The sequence below is a fragment of the Muscardinus avellanarius genome (genome assembly GCF_963383645.1).
Source record: "Muscardinus avellanarius genome assembly, chromosome: 13".
Taxonomy (NCBI): domain Eukaryota; kingdom Metazoa; phylum Chordata; class Mammalia; order Rodentia; family Gliridae; genus Muscardinus; species Muscardinus avellanarius.
In genome coordinates this window covers 25,826,837-25,841,644 of record NC_137799.1, presented here as the reverse complement: position 1 = coordinate 25,841,644, position 14,808 = coordinate 25,826,837, and the positions used below count along the sequence as shown (strand labels likewise).

The 14,808-nt window shown below is 41.8% G+C and overlaps 1 protein-coding gene across 4 annotated transcripts in view; it reads left to right on the top strand.

Annotated features, from left to right (window-relative positions):
- Positions 1-14,808, top strand: part of PALM2AKAP2 (PALM2 and AKAP2 fusion) — a gene marked incomplete at both ends in the record, with an annotated part of 364,538 nt that overhangs the window by 84,804 nt on the left and 264,926 nt on the right. For all 4 annotated transcript variants that reach the window (XM_080709073.1, XM_080709072.1, XM_080709077.1 and 1 more), the window contains one exon: positions 10,188-10,318. In XM_080709073.1, coding sequence (XP_080565199.1) covers positions 10,188-10,318 — 131 coding nt within the window. The remainder of the gene's footprint in view (positions 1-10,187; positions 10,319-14,808) is intronic.

The following is a 14,808-nucleotide window of genomic DNA, read 5'->3' as shown; positions in this document are numbered from 1 at the left end:
ATTTTTTTTTTTTTTTTTTGGAAGTGTTCTGTTAGAACAAGCAGTTGGCCAGAGATGGCGAGCTGGCTTTTAATTCGTTTGACCTGGTTGAGTCTTCCTTACGCCATATTAAAAACAGAAAGAGAGCTGTCTTTTTTTTTTTTTTCTTTAAAACATAATGCACTTAAGCCTCGTAATTGATTGCAGCCCAGGAGAAAGCTCTGTCACTGTCACAAGGACTCCACTGGTTACTAGATGTTGCTTTCTGCCTGTTCAGAGAATAATGTGGTCACATTCTGCAGCCAGCCGGGAGTTGCTGCCAGTCTTTGACTGCTCTGCTCCTGAGCCTTTTTTTTTTTTTTTTTTTTTTTTTTTTAGGAAAGCCTTCTACTCCTTGGAACAAGTTGTGACCCTGTGTGTATAGAATTGCTTTCCTGGATGTGTGTGGGGGGGTGGGGGGTCTGGTGGTGAAGGTAGGGCGGACTCTGGGGCTGATGCCGGGTGTGGATTATTTGAACTGTTTTTAACAAGGTGAACCTCGGCGGCTGCCTTTCCTTTTCTCCTCTTGAAAACAGGCTTGTGCTAAATCCATCCTCAAAATGAGAATCATGAGCAAGCTCGTTTGTAATTTCAAAGAGCAGCATGACCTATATCTGCTTAGCATGCTTACCAGTTTACCAAGAACTCCAGCCAGGGAAATGTGCGAAAGGAAGAATACAGGCGGCACGAGGCTGAGATGCTATCCGCCACGCCAGTCCATTTCCAGACCCTTGCAGGAGCCTTACTGAATCCCCTATTTGTTTTTCTTTCCTGACAACATCCCTGAGGGAGAATGGAGGCTAAAATTCGGATCGTCTTCTTGTACAGCAGGGGGCTTAAAACCCCCAATAGAACGGAGCCAGTTGTTCAAGGTCAATCTGGACAGAGTCTGGACTCGGCCTCAGAGTTCAGTCAGTTCACTCCTTGTAAGAGACCACATGTATGAAAACCTCAGAGACTACTTGATTAAAAGGTGAACTTTTAAATCAGAGAACTGAATGGGTCAGAGAGGCTGCTTTGACTAGAAGGCCTCTCTCCTCTCTAACCTTGGGCTAGTTCTCTGCCTCTGTATGCCTTAAATCCAAAGTCAGACAGTGGACATCTGTCAGAAACCCAACTTCTTTCTGTCCCACTTCTCATAGTCTATGTGGCAAATATACCAACGACCCATTCATTGCTGATGTGCAACCCAGTGTTACGACACGCTGTTCACATTTCGTCTATCAATTTTTCATCTGTCCATCTATCCATCCATCCATCCACCCATCCATCCATCCAATCAACAGACAGAATAGTAAATGTGACTTAGTTCTGTATGAGTAAGCAATGAGGTTCCTTCAAGAGCTTGGAAACAAGGGAATCGGTAGTTCTCTTTGAAATTGCCATCTCAGGGCACACCCAATGCTTTCACTGAGGTAGTCATGCTGTAACTGGAAGAGGGTAGGACCAGAGGTGATTGTAATTTAGTTAAGTAGAGGCCAGTGTGTTATCTATGCTTCTTTCTGCGGGAAAGCACATATAGACGGACTGAAGATGGATTGTACGGAAAGCTCAGAGTCTCCAAAGGTGGCAGCGAGAGTCTGGTACCAGTGGAGAGAGACCCCCTACAAGGTAGCAATTATATGTTTGTTTAGTTTATTTTCTCATGATAATGCTTAGGAATATACAGTAAATCCACAGAATGGAATATGGACCATGGGAAAATTATTTAATGCAATGAAGAATCAAAGTATGAAATGTTAAAATATTATCTGTTCTACCCCAGTGATTAGGAAACCTTATGATACTTGGGCTCTGCTGGGTGTGGTGGTGCACGCCTATAATCCCAGTACTTGGGAGGCTGAGACAGAAGGATGACAGGTTTGCAGCCAGCCTCAGCCAGCTCTGGGAGGTACAGAGTTTCTGTGACTTGGGTGCAGGGGTCAGTTTCAAGACTAGGAGTCATTGGGCTTCACATGGAAATGTCTGTCTGCTTCTGCCTCTCTTTGTTCTGAGTCCATCTTCCCTAAAATAGTCCTGCTGTTTTGATATAAGGAAGAGGGTGCCTGACTGAGGGATTAGACCTCTTCAGACACCAGAGATGAATGTGCCCCACCTCAAGTCAATGAACTGTCAGCTGAACTTGAATCTGTGAGTCGTCTTCCCTGGAGTCATCTTGTTTCCAGCTTGGTGGCCTCAGGCCTGGACGGAGGCAAATTCACCGAGGTGATATTGGCTCCTCCTGGAGCACGGCAGCCTCGTCATCCCCTCTCCACCCTCAGTAATAGTCACCATGTGTTTGAGTCCCCAGCATGTGCATGGTGGGGACTCACACCCTCAATAGTGACCACAAATAGATGGTGCTCTCCCGTCTCACAGGTGTGAAAGCACACTCATGAGGTCATTTGCTCAAGGACGTAGAGACTGTAAGTGATGGAGCCCAGGTTCAACCCAGGGCCGTGTGATTCCAAGAATAAGGGTCTGCTTGAGGAAGGAAACAGACCAAATGTTCTGTCCATTTATTTTTTATTTTTTTAACAGCTCAGTTTTATTACTTTGTAAAACTTTTTTTTTTTTTCCTGTTCCTTTTCTCCATTTGACATCAGTAAAAGTTTTAAACATCATGAACCGATTTGGCTGAAAATGGAGAAACGGCACCAAAATAAAGTGAAACAAACAAACAAAACCCCAAAGGACACACAGAAAACACTAAATAAACCCTCAAGTTCAGGGGTTTACATATCACAATAACCTCAACTCAACCCCCATGCAATGGGACTCCTGGGAAACTGTTGGATTGGCACCAACCACGACACAGGAGACCAACCGCCAATGTCATTTGTTAATTACCACAGCAAGTGTGACACTAGGTAACTTTTTTTTTTAAATACAGTACATGGTTCACAGGGTCCCCAAGATGGCCCTGCATAAACCCCCGTGAAGACGAGCCAAGCACTGGCTGTTTATAAAAATATTGTGTTGCTACAAAAGTATAAATTAATGCTACCGGTATTAAGAAATATTAAACACATAAAACTTATAAAGATTAAGAAAAATATTCATTAATACCTGTAGAAAACTCTGGCCTAGAAAAGATATTTTTTTGTGTTTGTTTTTTTGTAAATTTTTTTTTTTTAAGATGACTTGAGTTTCTTGCACTCAGAGAGAGGGAAAGAAAGAGACACAGTCGGGTGTGTCTATGGTATTGCCTAGAACGTCTTAGCTACTGAGAAAGAATGAGGGGCGTGCACAAGGTTGCTGAGTAGGGGGCGGGGGGGGGCACCAAGGCTTTCTCAAGATTTACCTGATGTGAACGAATCAACGACATGGGATTGTGGGAAAAAGAAAAAAACAGGGGGTGGGAAGAGGAAACAAAGGCAGGATCAGAAAACAACTGAAAATAATTTACGCTTCTTAAAAAATATCTCTGCTTCCGTTGGTTGTACAAAATGGTTTCCCGATGCTTGGGATCTGGGTGCCCTGCTGTGTGGCCCTGCTCTCTCTGGGCTGGCGAGGCCCGGGCCATGTCAGTCCATTTATAAAGTCATCACTAACAACCTTGCTAGCATGTGTGGGTCAGGAGGGAAGAGGAGGCTAGCAGGCCGGGGTTAGGAGAGAACCGCCGCAACAGAAGTTGTGTGCGCATATGAAGGTACCACTTTGAATGTCACTATGATTCCTAATTAGACTGCACCAATAACATTCCAAAATAAAATCAGGCGCTGCCCAGGGTGCTGTTCTCTTTTGAATAATTTGTCTAGAAAGATGCCAGTTACTCTCTTCACTGTGTCTCTTACTCTCACTATATTTTCGTAGATGCCAGAAAATTGAGACCATGTGGAGCTATGCCACAGTGATTATTATAGGTTCCTTGGAGTAGAAAATATTAGGAAATATGTCAGTAATTAATATTTATTTCACTAATTTATAAAATCCCAGATGCTCTGGAAGGGAAAAAAAATAGCCTCAGTACGAAGATGAACAGAAAAGCATTTCAGTTAGGTTTTATATTTATTTAGATATATTCTCATATTCTATACCTACATTTTATTTGTATATCTCGCATATGAAAATTATATGATTCTCACATTATTCTCTTGTTGAATAGTCTGTGGACACTTATTGTCATGCATTGAGATATGAATTATTTAGACTGAGTCACTGGTCTCCTGTCTGAGCAGATAAATAGAATGCAAAGCAAGGGTTTTGGCAATTGTATGCTTGTTTAGTTTATTTGCTCATTACAATGCTTAGGAATATATAGTAAATCTACACAATGGAATATAGACTATGGGAAAATTATTTAATGCAATGAAGAATCAAGTATGAAATGTTAAAATATTATCTGCTATACTCCAATGATTAGGAAAAATTATGATACTTGGGTTCTGCTGGGTGTGGTGGTGCATGCCTATAATCCCAGTACTTGGGAGGCTGAAACAGGAGGATCACAGGTTTGCAGCCAGCCTCGGCAATGTACTGAGGCCCTCTGCAACTTAGTGAGACCCTGTTTCAAAAAATCAAGTAGGTCTGTGGGTGTAGCCATATTGTGTTCAGTCCCCTGTACCACAAACAAAACAAAGATACTTGAGTTCTTGACCAAACTAAACTCAGCTTTTCATTTATTTATTTATTTTTTGGAAGTGCTGGGGATTGACCATTGAACACGGGGCTTCATGCACGCTAAACAAATGCTCTAATACTGACTGAGCTTTAATTTTATTCTTAAACACAGTCTCTCTAGGTTGGCCAGGCTGGCCTAAAACTTTTAATCTTCCTGCCTCAACCTCCTGAGTACCTGGTATTATAAGAGTACACCACCATACCCGGCCTCAGATTTCTTTTTAAACAATGCTTAGCTGTATTTAGTAACTAACATTTAAAGTGTAAGAATTCCCAATAAATACAAATGGAACCAGTAGGCAGTTTTGATAGTCATATTATTTTTACTAACTATAAGAGGAAGGAATGTATAACATCATTGCCAAAACTGAATTTAAAAACATAAGAAAAATGTCAACTGTATAATCACCACCTAGATATAATCCACAGAAGGGCATACACTTCTATTTTTTCCCTTGATATATTTCTGTAGAGTAAGATATGCAACCTTTGTCCATAGGCCTCGTTAGCCTGACAGTAAACTGAAATTATATTAACATTAGTATCCAAATCATATTAACCTTTACCTTTTCTGAATTCCCACATAATTTTTTTTTCATTTTTATGTGAAATCACATGTAGCATTATTTAGCTTGATAATTTCTGACTTTGATGTCAATCTGTGCAAAGATTTCCACCGCAAACATTAATCCAAAAGATTTCTTATACAGTAATAGTTTTAACCCGTCTGGAATTTATTTTCCTATAAGGTACGAGGGAGGACCAAAACTACATTTTACTCATAGTGACCCATTTGTCTCAACATGACTTACTGACCAATTCATCCTTTACCTCGCTGATTTAAATGTCATCTTTATCACACACATATTTCTTTCTTACAGTCAAGTCCACTATTTGTAGAATCTTTTCATGTTATTAATCTGCCCATCACTGAGCCAATACCATTCTCATTTAATCCCTATCATTTTTAATATTTTGTAATATTTCATAAAGCAAGAGCCATCCATATTCTTCTTTTGAAAAATCATCTCGGCTTTTTATTCCATAGAAACAATTACTTATTTTTTATTGTTTTCATAATATGACTTGTGATAATGCGAGTTTTTTTAAAAAAATAAATCAGCTACCGTATGACATCAGAACAGACTGAATTTAATATTCCCTTTTGCTCTTGGTGGAACGGCCAGAGATTTGTCTATTTTATTGGTCTCTTCGGAGTCCCAGCATCGCCTGTGCACTTTGTATGGATTGTGACATGCCCTCCTTGGGGACTGCCACATTTATAAAGGTTTATCTGACAGAGTCAGCACTGACAGAATCAAATTACTCATATCACAGCTTCAAGAAGTAAACTACCTTTGCATTACTTATTCATGAGCAGGGAACCCCAACTAGAGTTTTCTCCTACCCCAAGCTATAGGAATTGTTCTTCTGTGTTAAAGACCACCTTTTCTTTAGAAGGAACTGACTGTAAAAAGATCGAAGATTGAATTGTGACCCTGGGAAATATTTATTGTCAACCCACCAAGGTCATTCACTGAATAGCCTGAAGGTATCAGAAGCCTTGTTGTAAAGTTATTATAGTGTCGTTCATTATTCTGAACCTTTAGCAGCAATTTTAGACTTTTCTGGGTTATTAGAGTATGAGAAAGGCCAACTTTAATTTTTGAAATACTTAACAAATAGGCACAGTATACCACAAAAAGGAACCTTCTGTTTGTTTGTTTGGTACTGGAGATTGAACCTAGAGCCATTCTGCTTTTGAGTTACACCCCCAGCCCTATTTCATTTTTTATTTGGAAACAGGGTCTTGCTAAATTACTGAGGCTGGCTCTGAACCTGTGATCTTCCTTTCTTAGTCTCCCAAGTACCGGGATTGCAGGCCCGCACCACCATGCCCAGCTCTCAAAAAGGAGCTTCCATCTCTCCTTTTCCCCATCGGGCCTCCTCTGGCCCTATAAACAGAGCTTGCATGGAAACACTGTCTGCTTCTATCAGAAGGCTTGGGTTGGGTTTTCCCTGTGTGAACTGAGTCATGTAACAAAATCTCAAAACCAAACCAAAATCTTACTGAGTGTCAAAGGGAAGCAAGAAAAGGATTAGAGGGTTAGGGGAAAGGGAAGGAGGGAGAGGACATGATTGAAAATACAAGCACACTATTGCCTCACCCTGAGTTGAACCCATTTTCTGTTAGAAAATTGCTTTTAGCTAGATTTCAACCCTCATCCACGAACCCAGCCAGTGTCTGCTGTAGCTGGATTAGAGAATGAAAGTTAATGAAAGATTTGGTTAACAGGTTAATCATAAATGCACCAGAATGAATCACGGGTGACTATTTTTAAAGCCTGAGGGTAAGGACAGCTTATCTAAGCCTAACATTAATGCCAGAGTTATTATAAAGATTGTGAAATAGGACTTTATAAAAATAACATGCCTGATCGGAAAAAAATGAAGACGGATGGATTCATCTCCTATTTTTCTACTCTGCCCCACACGCCTACCCCGGACACTTCCCACTGTTTACGTAGAACACCAGGAAAAGTTGCTTCACATCAGTTACTGTGTCTGTAGATAGATGAAAGAGATTTGATTAGATGATCTCGGAAGCTTTTTTTTAGCATTATTTGTCAAATATTTATATTTGCTAAAATGTACTATGTGTGCATGATTTTCTAATAATCCATTTCTCTGATCCTTATGACCAGCTCCAACCTCACAGTCAGCCTCATGGATAGGTAAAAAATCCTGCAGCCAGTTGGGTGTGGTGGCTCACACACCTGTAATCCCAGTACTTGGGAGGCAGAGACAGGACGATAACAGGATTGAGGACAGCCTCAGCAACGTAGCACGGCTGTCAGCAACCTGGCAAGACCCTGTTTCCAAACTAAAAAATCAAAAGGACTGGGGGTATAGCTTGGAGGCTGAATGTCCCTTGGTTCAATCCCTAGTCCCACAAAAATAAAATATAAAATACAGCACCCAACTGCCATGGACTCAGGGATGAGTTGGGAGGGCTATCACTATGGAACCCACTGTCAGAGAAGCTGGAAAATAGTTATCCATGTCAGGGAAAAGGTCAGTGGTGCCTGGTGTTTTATAAATCATATTTTGATGGAGTGGTTAATATATTTATAAATAGTGGGAAGTGGAGAAGGGGGTACTGGAGATTGAATCCAGAGGCATTCTGCCGTTGAGCTACACCCCTAGCTCTATTTATTTATTTATTTATTTGCTTGTTTGTTTATTATTTATTTATTTATTTATTTAAATAAGGTCTCACTAAGTTGTGGAAGGCCTAAGTTGCCCAGGCTGGCTGCAATCCCCCTGTCTCAGTCTAAATTACTGAGATTATAAGTGTTTGCCACTGCGGCCGACTGGGGTGGTTTTGATGCTGGAGATTGAACCCAAAGCGCGCACATTTTGAACACATGCTTTTCCTCTGAGATACACCTTTAACACCCTCCCAAAATGATTCCTGGGTGGTTGTGTGCAGAGGCAGGATGCTAGAGTACAGCCTGTCTACAGCCACTATCCCGTTAACAATCACTTAAACACGAACGAGTTCATGTCTTTATGTCTGTCTTGGAAAATGGCAAGTGAAAATAGAAATTTGCCTCTCTGTGCACTGTAAGAGAAAGCAAACAGCTTTCTCTTATAAATAAAGGGATTTCTCTTATAAATAAAGGGATTTATAATTAGCACCAAGAAAAACCATGGTTGACTATCACCCGTTGATGATGGGTTGCTAGCAAAGGGTCCGTCGTGGACGTGCAGGGGATTCCAGCCTGATGGACTTGCCGCCCGCGCACCTGGCAGAGCTGCCACAGCGGTCAATGGCTGCTGCGCCTTTCTGTAGAATGGCGAATCGGGACCATTAGTAAACTCTGTAACTTACTATAACTGTATAGTGCTAATTTCTAAAAACTTATTTTAGAGGTTCGTAATTAGTCACCTCTAGTTCAATATAAAAGAATCTATGGAATTATGAATCCTTTGACGATAGAGCTACAGAAAGTCGGCTCTAAGCCTGCACTCTCTGGTTTCTGGTCATAAGGACACTTTCTTTTCTTTTACTTTTTTACCCTACTGAATGAAATCAAACAAAATTCTTAGCCGGGGCGATGGCAGGGAGTTAGGGACTGTCCTAACTCTGCTGGCTGGCCCCCCAGCCATTGTTTCTGTTGTTCCTTCAGTGGCCCTCTGTTGCTAGGAAGAATGGGCCTTTTGTCCTCGTGGTCGTCCATTGCCTTGACCACTGACCTGCCTAGGGGCACTCTGGGGTCTCAACCATGATGCTCCAGGTCCAGCCTCTGTGGACATTCAGTAGCTGCCATCTACTATCTAGGGGCCATATAAATGGAAATTTCCCCCTTCCTACCTTTCACTTTGTTGAGTTTACTTTTATTTTTTTATTTTTAAAATTTTGCTAGTACTGAGGGTCGAACTCAGGGGCAGTGTACCTCTGAGATATACTCCCAGCCCTATTTTTATTTTTATGTTTTATTTTTTGAAATAAGGTCTTGCTAAGCTATTGAGAGGCTCACTCAGTTGCTGAGGCGGGCCTTGGACGTGTGGTCCTCCTGTCTCAGCCTCCCAAGTACTGGAATTACAGGCGTGCGCCACCGTGCCTGATGCCTTAGGGAGTTTCAACAGGCCTTTTCCTTGAATTTACACCTCTCTTCTCGAGCAGTAGTTGTTTCTTCTCTGCCACTGACTGACCTGAAACAAAAACGTTTTATTCCACGCCACAATATATGAATACCCTGGTGCAAGAGGAGAGTGTGATCTTAATGTTGATGGCCACTGCTGAGGGTGTTGGGGAGTCATTAAAAGCTTTTTTTAAAAAAAGAATCGTGACATAGGTTAATCTTTTAAAAGAACATTTTAATATGAATTTGATATTGTGTGATCCTAGAAAATTTTAGGATGGAGTGGTGGTTGTATTGAACAATGTCCTTATGTTGTAAAGACTCGTAGTGAAGCATTTGCTGGGTGAAATGTCATGTGTGTGATCTTTGCTTTAAAATGCTTTGGCTGCCGGGCGTGGTGGCGCACGCTTGTAATCCCCGCGCTTGGGAGGCTGAGATGGGAGGATCGCACAGGTTCGAAGCCAGCCTCAGCTACTTAGTGAGGCTCTCAGCATCTTAGTGAGACCCTGTTTCCAAATAAAATATAAAAATAGGTCTGGGAGTGTAGCCCGGAGGTAGAAAGCCTCTGGGTTCCACCCCCAGTACCACACAAAAAATAAATAAATAAATAAATAAATAATAAAAATAAAGAAAATGCTTTGGCTAAAAATATAATGTGTGGGAAGATACGGCAAAATGTATAGAATGATTCGATCTAGATGTGATACACGGGTGTTTATTGGAGATTTCTATTTTGCCTGTTTTCTAATAATAGAAAATGTAGATACCATCAACAGCTTTCTTAGGGCTTTCCCCACCCAGCCGGGGAGGAGGTGGAGGTAGGGATTTGGGTCATGGCTGATAAGGGGCAGGGCTAAAACAGTGGCCTGGGATGGAGAGGAAGGTGTGAACTGAAAGGTGTCTTCCCTGTTCCCACAGTCCAAGGTGCTCCGGGAGAAATGGCTGCTGCAGGGTATCCCTGCTGGAACCGCGGAAGAGGAGGAAGCCAGGCGGCGGCAGTCTGAGGAGGATGAATTCAGAGTCAAGCAACTGGAGGACAACATTCAGAGGTAGGTGACTTACCAGCCCAGGGACTCGCCAGTGGGTTTGTGGTGCAGTAGCCTCGGCTCTCCTCCAGGGGGCTCTCTCGAAGAACTCGCCTTTCCCCGGGGCGTTCAGATTACCTTCCTAAACACAGCACACTTAACTCACTTTCCCTTAAGACTCAGTGCTATTACTCAGAGTACCGATGTCTTCTTGGGCCACTGAGGTGTTGCGAGCACCTTGTCCCTTCCCCAGATGCCTCTTTTTGAGTTCTTCCATCAGCGTGTGTGATGAATCCGCTACAGGTGAATGATTTTTAAAAAGGAACACCATAGCCAAGGCTCTGGGTTGTGGGACTGTGTCTGGGCTCTACAAATCAACTTTGTGTGATCTGCTTGCACTGCTCAGAGGAGTCTCATTCTCATCCAGGTTCTGACCCTTTAATTCTGGGAGGCAAGTGCCTTTCCTATGGCTAAAGGACACCCAGGCACAGGATAATAGGTGCACTTGGGAACTGCATGCAGCCATCTCGGGTCTCACCTAGCCAGAGGTAGGAGCTGGGGGTTCCCAGCATGCAAATCTGCCTCTGCACCCCATCCTACCTGGTTCTACCTGAAATCTCACCCCTGATTTCTCTTGCTCCTGAGGTGTGAGCTGTTTTAAAATACAAAGGGTGATAGCTAAACTGCTACTAATAAACAGCCACTGATACCCCAAAGCCTCTGGAAGCACCTTAGGGACTCCAGTGGTGTCACCCAAGGAAAAAGCAAACCAAATATGAATCCCAAAAGCACTGTCCTTGCTTTAATTAGGTCCTAAACTTTCAGAATAGCTTGGCTAAATGACGCGGGGCACGCACTTGTAATCCTAGTACTTGGGAGGCTGAGACAGGAGGATCACAGGTTCAAGGCCCCTTGCAGCTACTTAATGAGGCCCTCCATAACTTACTGAGACCCTGCTTCAAAATAAGAAAATATAGGGCTAGGGGTATAGCTTGGTGGTAGAATATCCTTGGGTTCAATCCCCAGGACCCCAGTACTACAAAAAAGAAAGAATAGCTTGGCAAACTTATTTGTGGGGGAATGCGCCAAGAAAATTTTTGTGGGGGGTATTTTTTTAACACACACACACACACACACACACACACACACATACACACATGTGCGCACACATGTTTTCTTACAGAGGGTAAATACAAAAGTGTGACTAGCCAGTCACACCATATGTATTTATATATAAAAGAAAGTAAATGTTCTTTATAGAAGGCAAAAAGTAATTTGGAAAATATTACAAAATTTTGTTGTATAGCCCAAATATATTTATGTATGTGTGTGTATTCTTCTAATGAAATCGGCAGTTTCACCTCGATCTCAGCACAAATATGTTTTAACTAAAGTCCAGTAGTTGGTCACTCTCACCGGCAGCTGAGCCCTTTCACCTGGATGGTAGAGTCTTACCTTGAGACTCAGCTTTGGCTCAATTGAGCATTGGAGTAAAATCTAAGAGTTAGAGGCTGGCTTGTCAGTCCAGCGGGCACGATTATACTCAAGAAAATAAAGAAAATCTCTCTTTATCTTGGAGCCAAGATGATAAAGAGCTCATTTGATGCACGCAGAAAATCTCATGGAGACTATTTTGAGCTAGTTATTCATGCCAGAAGGAAAGAAGTCCTAATGGACCAAAGGGGTGGGCAGTCAGGCCCAGATTCAGGGACCACTCCTTCTGACCCTGCCATGGCCTTGCCAGGCCTCAGCCGAATGGGCACTGGCCGTGTGCTGGGGTGAGCCAGTACCCAGGGTTGCCTTCTGTGAGCAGGGTTGCTGTGGGCATCATCTTCTGAGGCAAGACTTTCTTCCTGCCCTGGAAGTCAGTTTCTACTTCCCCTTTATCTTGCATCTTCTCTGCTACATGTTGACTAATCCTTATCCCAAACACCTTGGACCAGAAGTCTTTCAGATCTGGGATTTTTTAAAAAACATTTATATATGCAGAAGATAGTTAGGAGATAGGACCCAGTCTAAAAACAAAGTATTTTTTAATATTTTATCTATATACTTTATATAGACTGGAGGTAATTTCATATACTATTTCAAGTTATTTTTATGTCATATACATAAGCTGAAGGTAATATAATATTTTAAATAATTTTATACATGAAGCAGTTTGTGGACATGGAACCATCAGAGGTCGGGTGTGGAATTTTCCACTCCCGTTGTCATATGGGTGCTCAAAGCCTTTCAGATGTTGAAGCATTTCCCACTTTAGATTTTTGTGTTAAGGAATGTTCGAACTGTATAATATTTAGCATCCTAGGCTGTAGCTCCCAAGGAAAGAAGGGAGCTATGTGTGCACTCTCTTCCCACACAGGATGTCCAGTCTCTAAGATGTTTCCCTGTCGTGGGTCAGAGTGGAGCTCTGTCTCACAGAAGGTCATTGGAATAGCTTTGGACTAACCCAAACACGAGCAGCGCTTGTTAAAGAGTTCATGGGATTAGCCACAGGATTTTGCTTTCATTGAGCTCGACTAAGTGGCTCCAAGCTGTAGGTGGGGTGCATCTGCTCTTCTTTTCTTTTTATGGCAATAGCGGAGGAGCAGGAGGGCTGAGCAGGGGCAAGGCGAGGCCGCAAACCATTCGCCAAACAAGTGGTTGGCCACGCCCACAAAGGGGAGGAGACAGAAAACCAGCTTTTAATAGAAGAAACATAGATCCAAGTAGGGCGGAGAATGGGGTTTGTGTAATTCTTCCTTCCAAAAAGATGATGGTTGAATTGAAAGCTGCAAGCATTTGGGAAACCTGGGAAACCGAACAGCACAGGGAAACTGCAGAAAAGCCAATTAATAATAATAATAATAATAATAATAATAATTATCATTATTATTATATTAATTATTATTATTATTATATATAATAATTATTATAATGAAAAAAATCTCAACTAAAACAGTGTAATGCAGAAGGAAAGGAAGAAGAGAATAAGAGGACATGAGTGACTGAGATCAAACTCCAATTTCTGCCATTATATAATGAGAGTCTCAGAAACTCTTTGTGCTCAAATGAGGTAGAACCAGTAAATAAAGGAATTCCAAAGGAAAGTTTTCTTGTGTGAAGCAAGGCCTGAATCTATAGATCTTTTGCTTTGTGTCCACTGGCCCGAGTCACTCTCTCACAATAAATGAAATACTCCTAAATAGATATGTGAACGGTGGTCAAGCTACAAAGTATATTAGTACTCTTGTGCCCTGAAGGTATTTTAGTCTTTGTTGTTGTTGAACCAACTGTGCCTTGAAGGAAGAATCCAAGAGCAGGGGCAATTCCTACAAAGAAAGGCCTTGTAGGAATTCGAGTCTTTTCCTATAGAAAAGGAAATGATGGTAGTAGCCTAATGCAGAATTTCAAGTGTGTCTGGGGTCGAACTGTGACTTATTACTTCATGTCTGGGCCATTCTGGCTGTGACAAAAACGTCAAATAAAGCATGCACGTTTGCACTTAGCCATACATCTGTTTCCCTAGATACCTTCAAGAAGACAGAGCATAGTGCTTTTCTAATTCTAGGATCCTTTACAGCCTCAGGCTGCACAAGAAGTTCCAGGTTTATGGATATGTTTTCTTCCAAAGGTTATTCCTGCATTGGTGGTGGGAATGTTGTCTCCCAGAACTATTGTTTATGATGCTTAGATTTTTTTAGGGAAGCCCAAGAAGAAAGATGAGAGGAGACAAGAAAGCTTGAAGAAGAGGTAGGAAAGGAAAAAGAACTAGAATATTAAACCCTGGGCTTTAAAATCACCTGGGAGGTTTTTAAGAAGTAGGAATTCCCACTGGGTATGGATTTATAAGCTTATTTAAAAATTTCCTTGGTAGCTGGTTATGGTGGCATGTACTTCTGTAATCCTATTATTTGAGAGATTGAGACAGGAGGATTTCAAGTTCAAGGTCAGCCTCAGCAACTTAGTGAGTCCCTCAGCAGCTTCATGAGACCCTGTTTCACAATTTAAAAAATAAAATAAAAATGGCTGAGGTGGATATAGCTCAGAGAAGAATGCTGTTGGGTTTCATCTCCAGTACTTCCTCCCCCACCAAATAATAGGGATTTCCGGGGCTTATTCCAGAAATTTGGATTCAGTGACCCAAGTAAGGAACCCTGGTATCTGTATTTTTAAAAGAGTATTCCAGATACTTCTGTTGTGCATTCAAGTTCAAGAATGATTACTGTAAAGAAAAAAAAATCGACTATAAATAAAATCCCATTTAATACCTTTATAAAAACAAAAAAACCCAAAGGATGCCAGGCATGGTGGCGCATGCTTGTAATCCCAGCGCTTAGGAAGCTGAGACAGGAGGATCGCAAAGTTCAAAGCCAGCCTCAGAAACTTAGTGAGACCCTGTTTCCAAATACAAATAAAGTATAAAATAGGTCTGGGAGTATAGCCAGAGGTAGAAAAGTCCCTGGGCTCCACCCCCAGTAGCACACACATACACACACACACACACACACAAAAGAGCCGGGTGTGGTGGC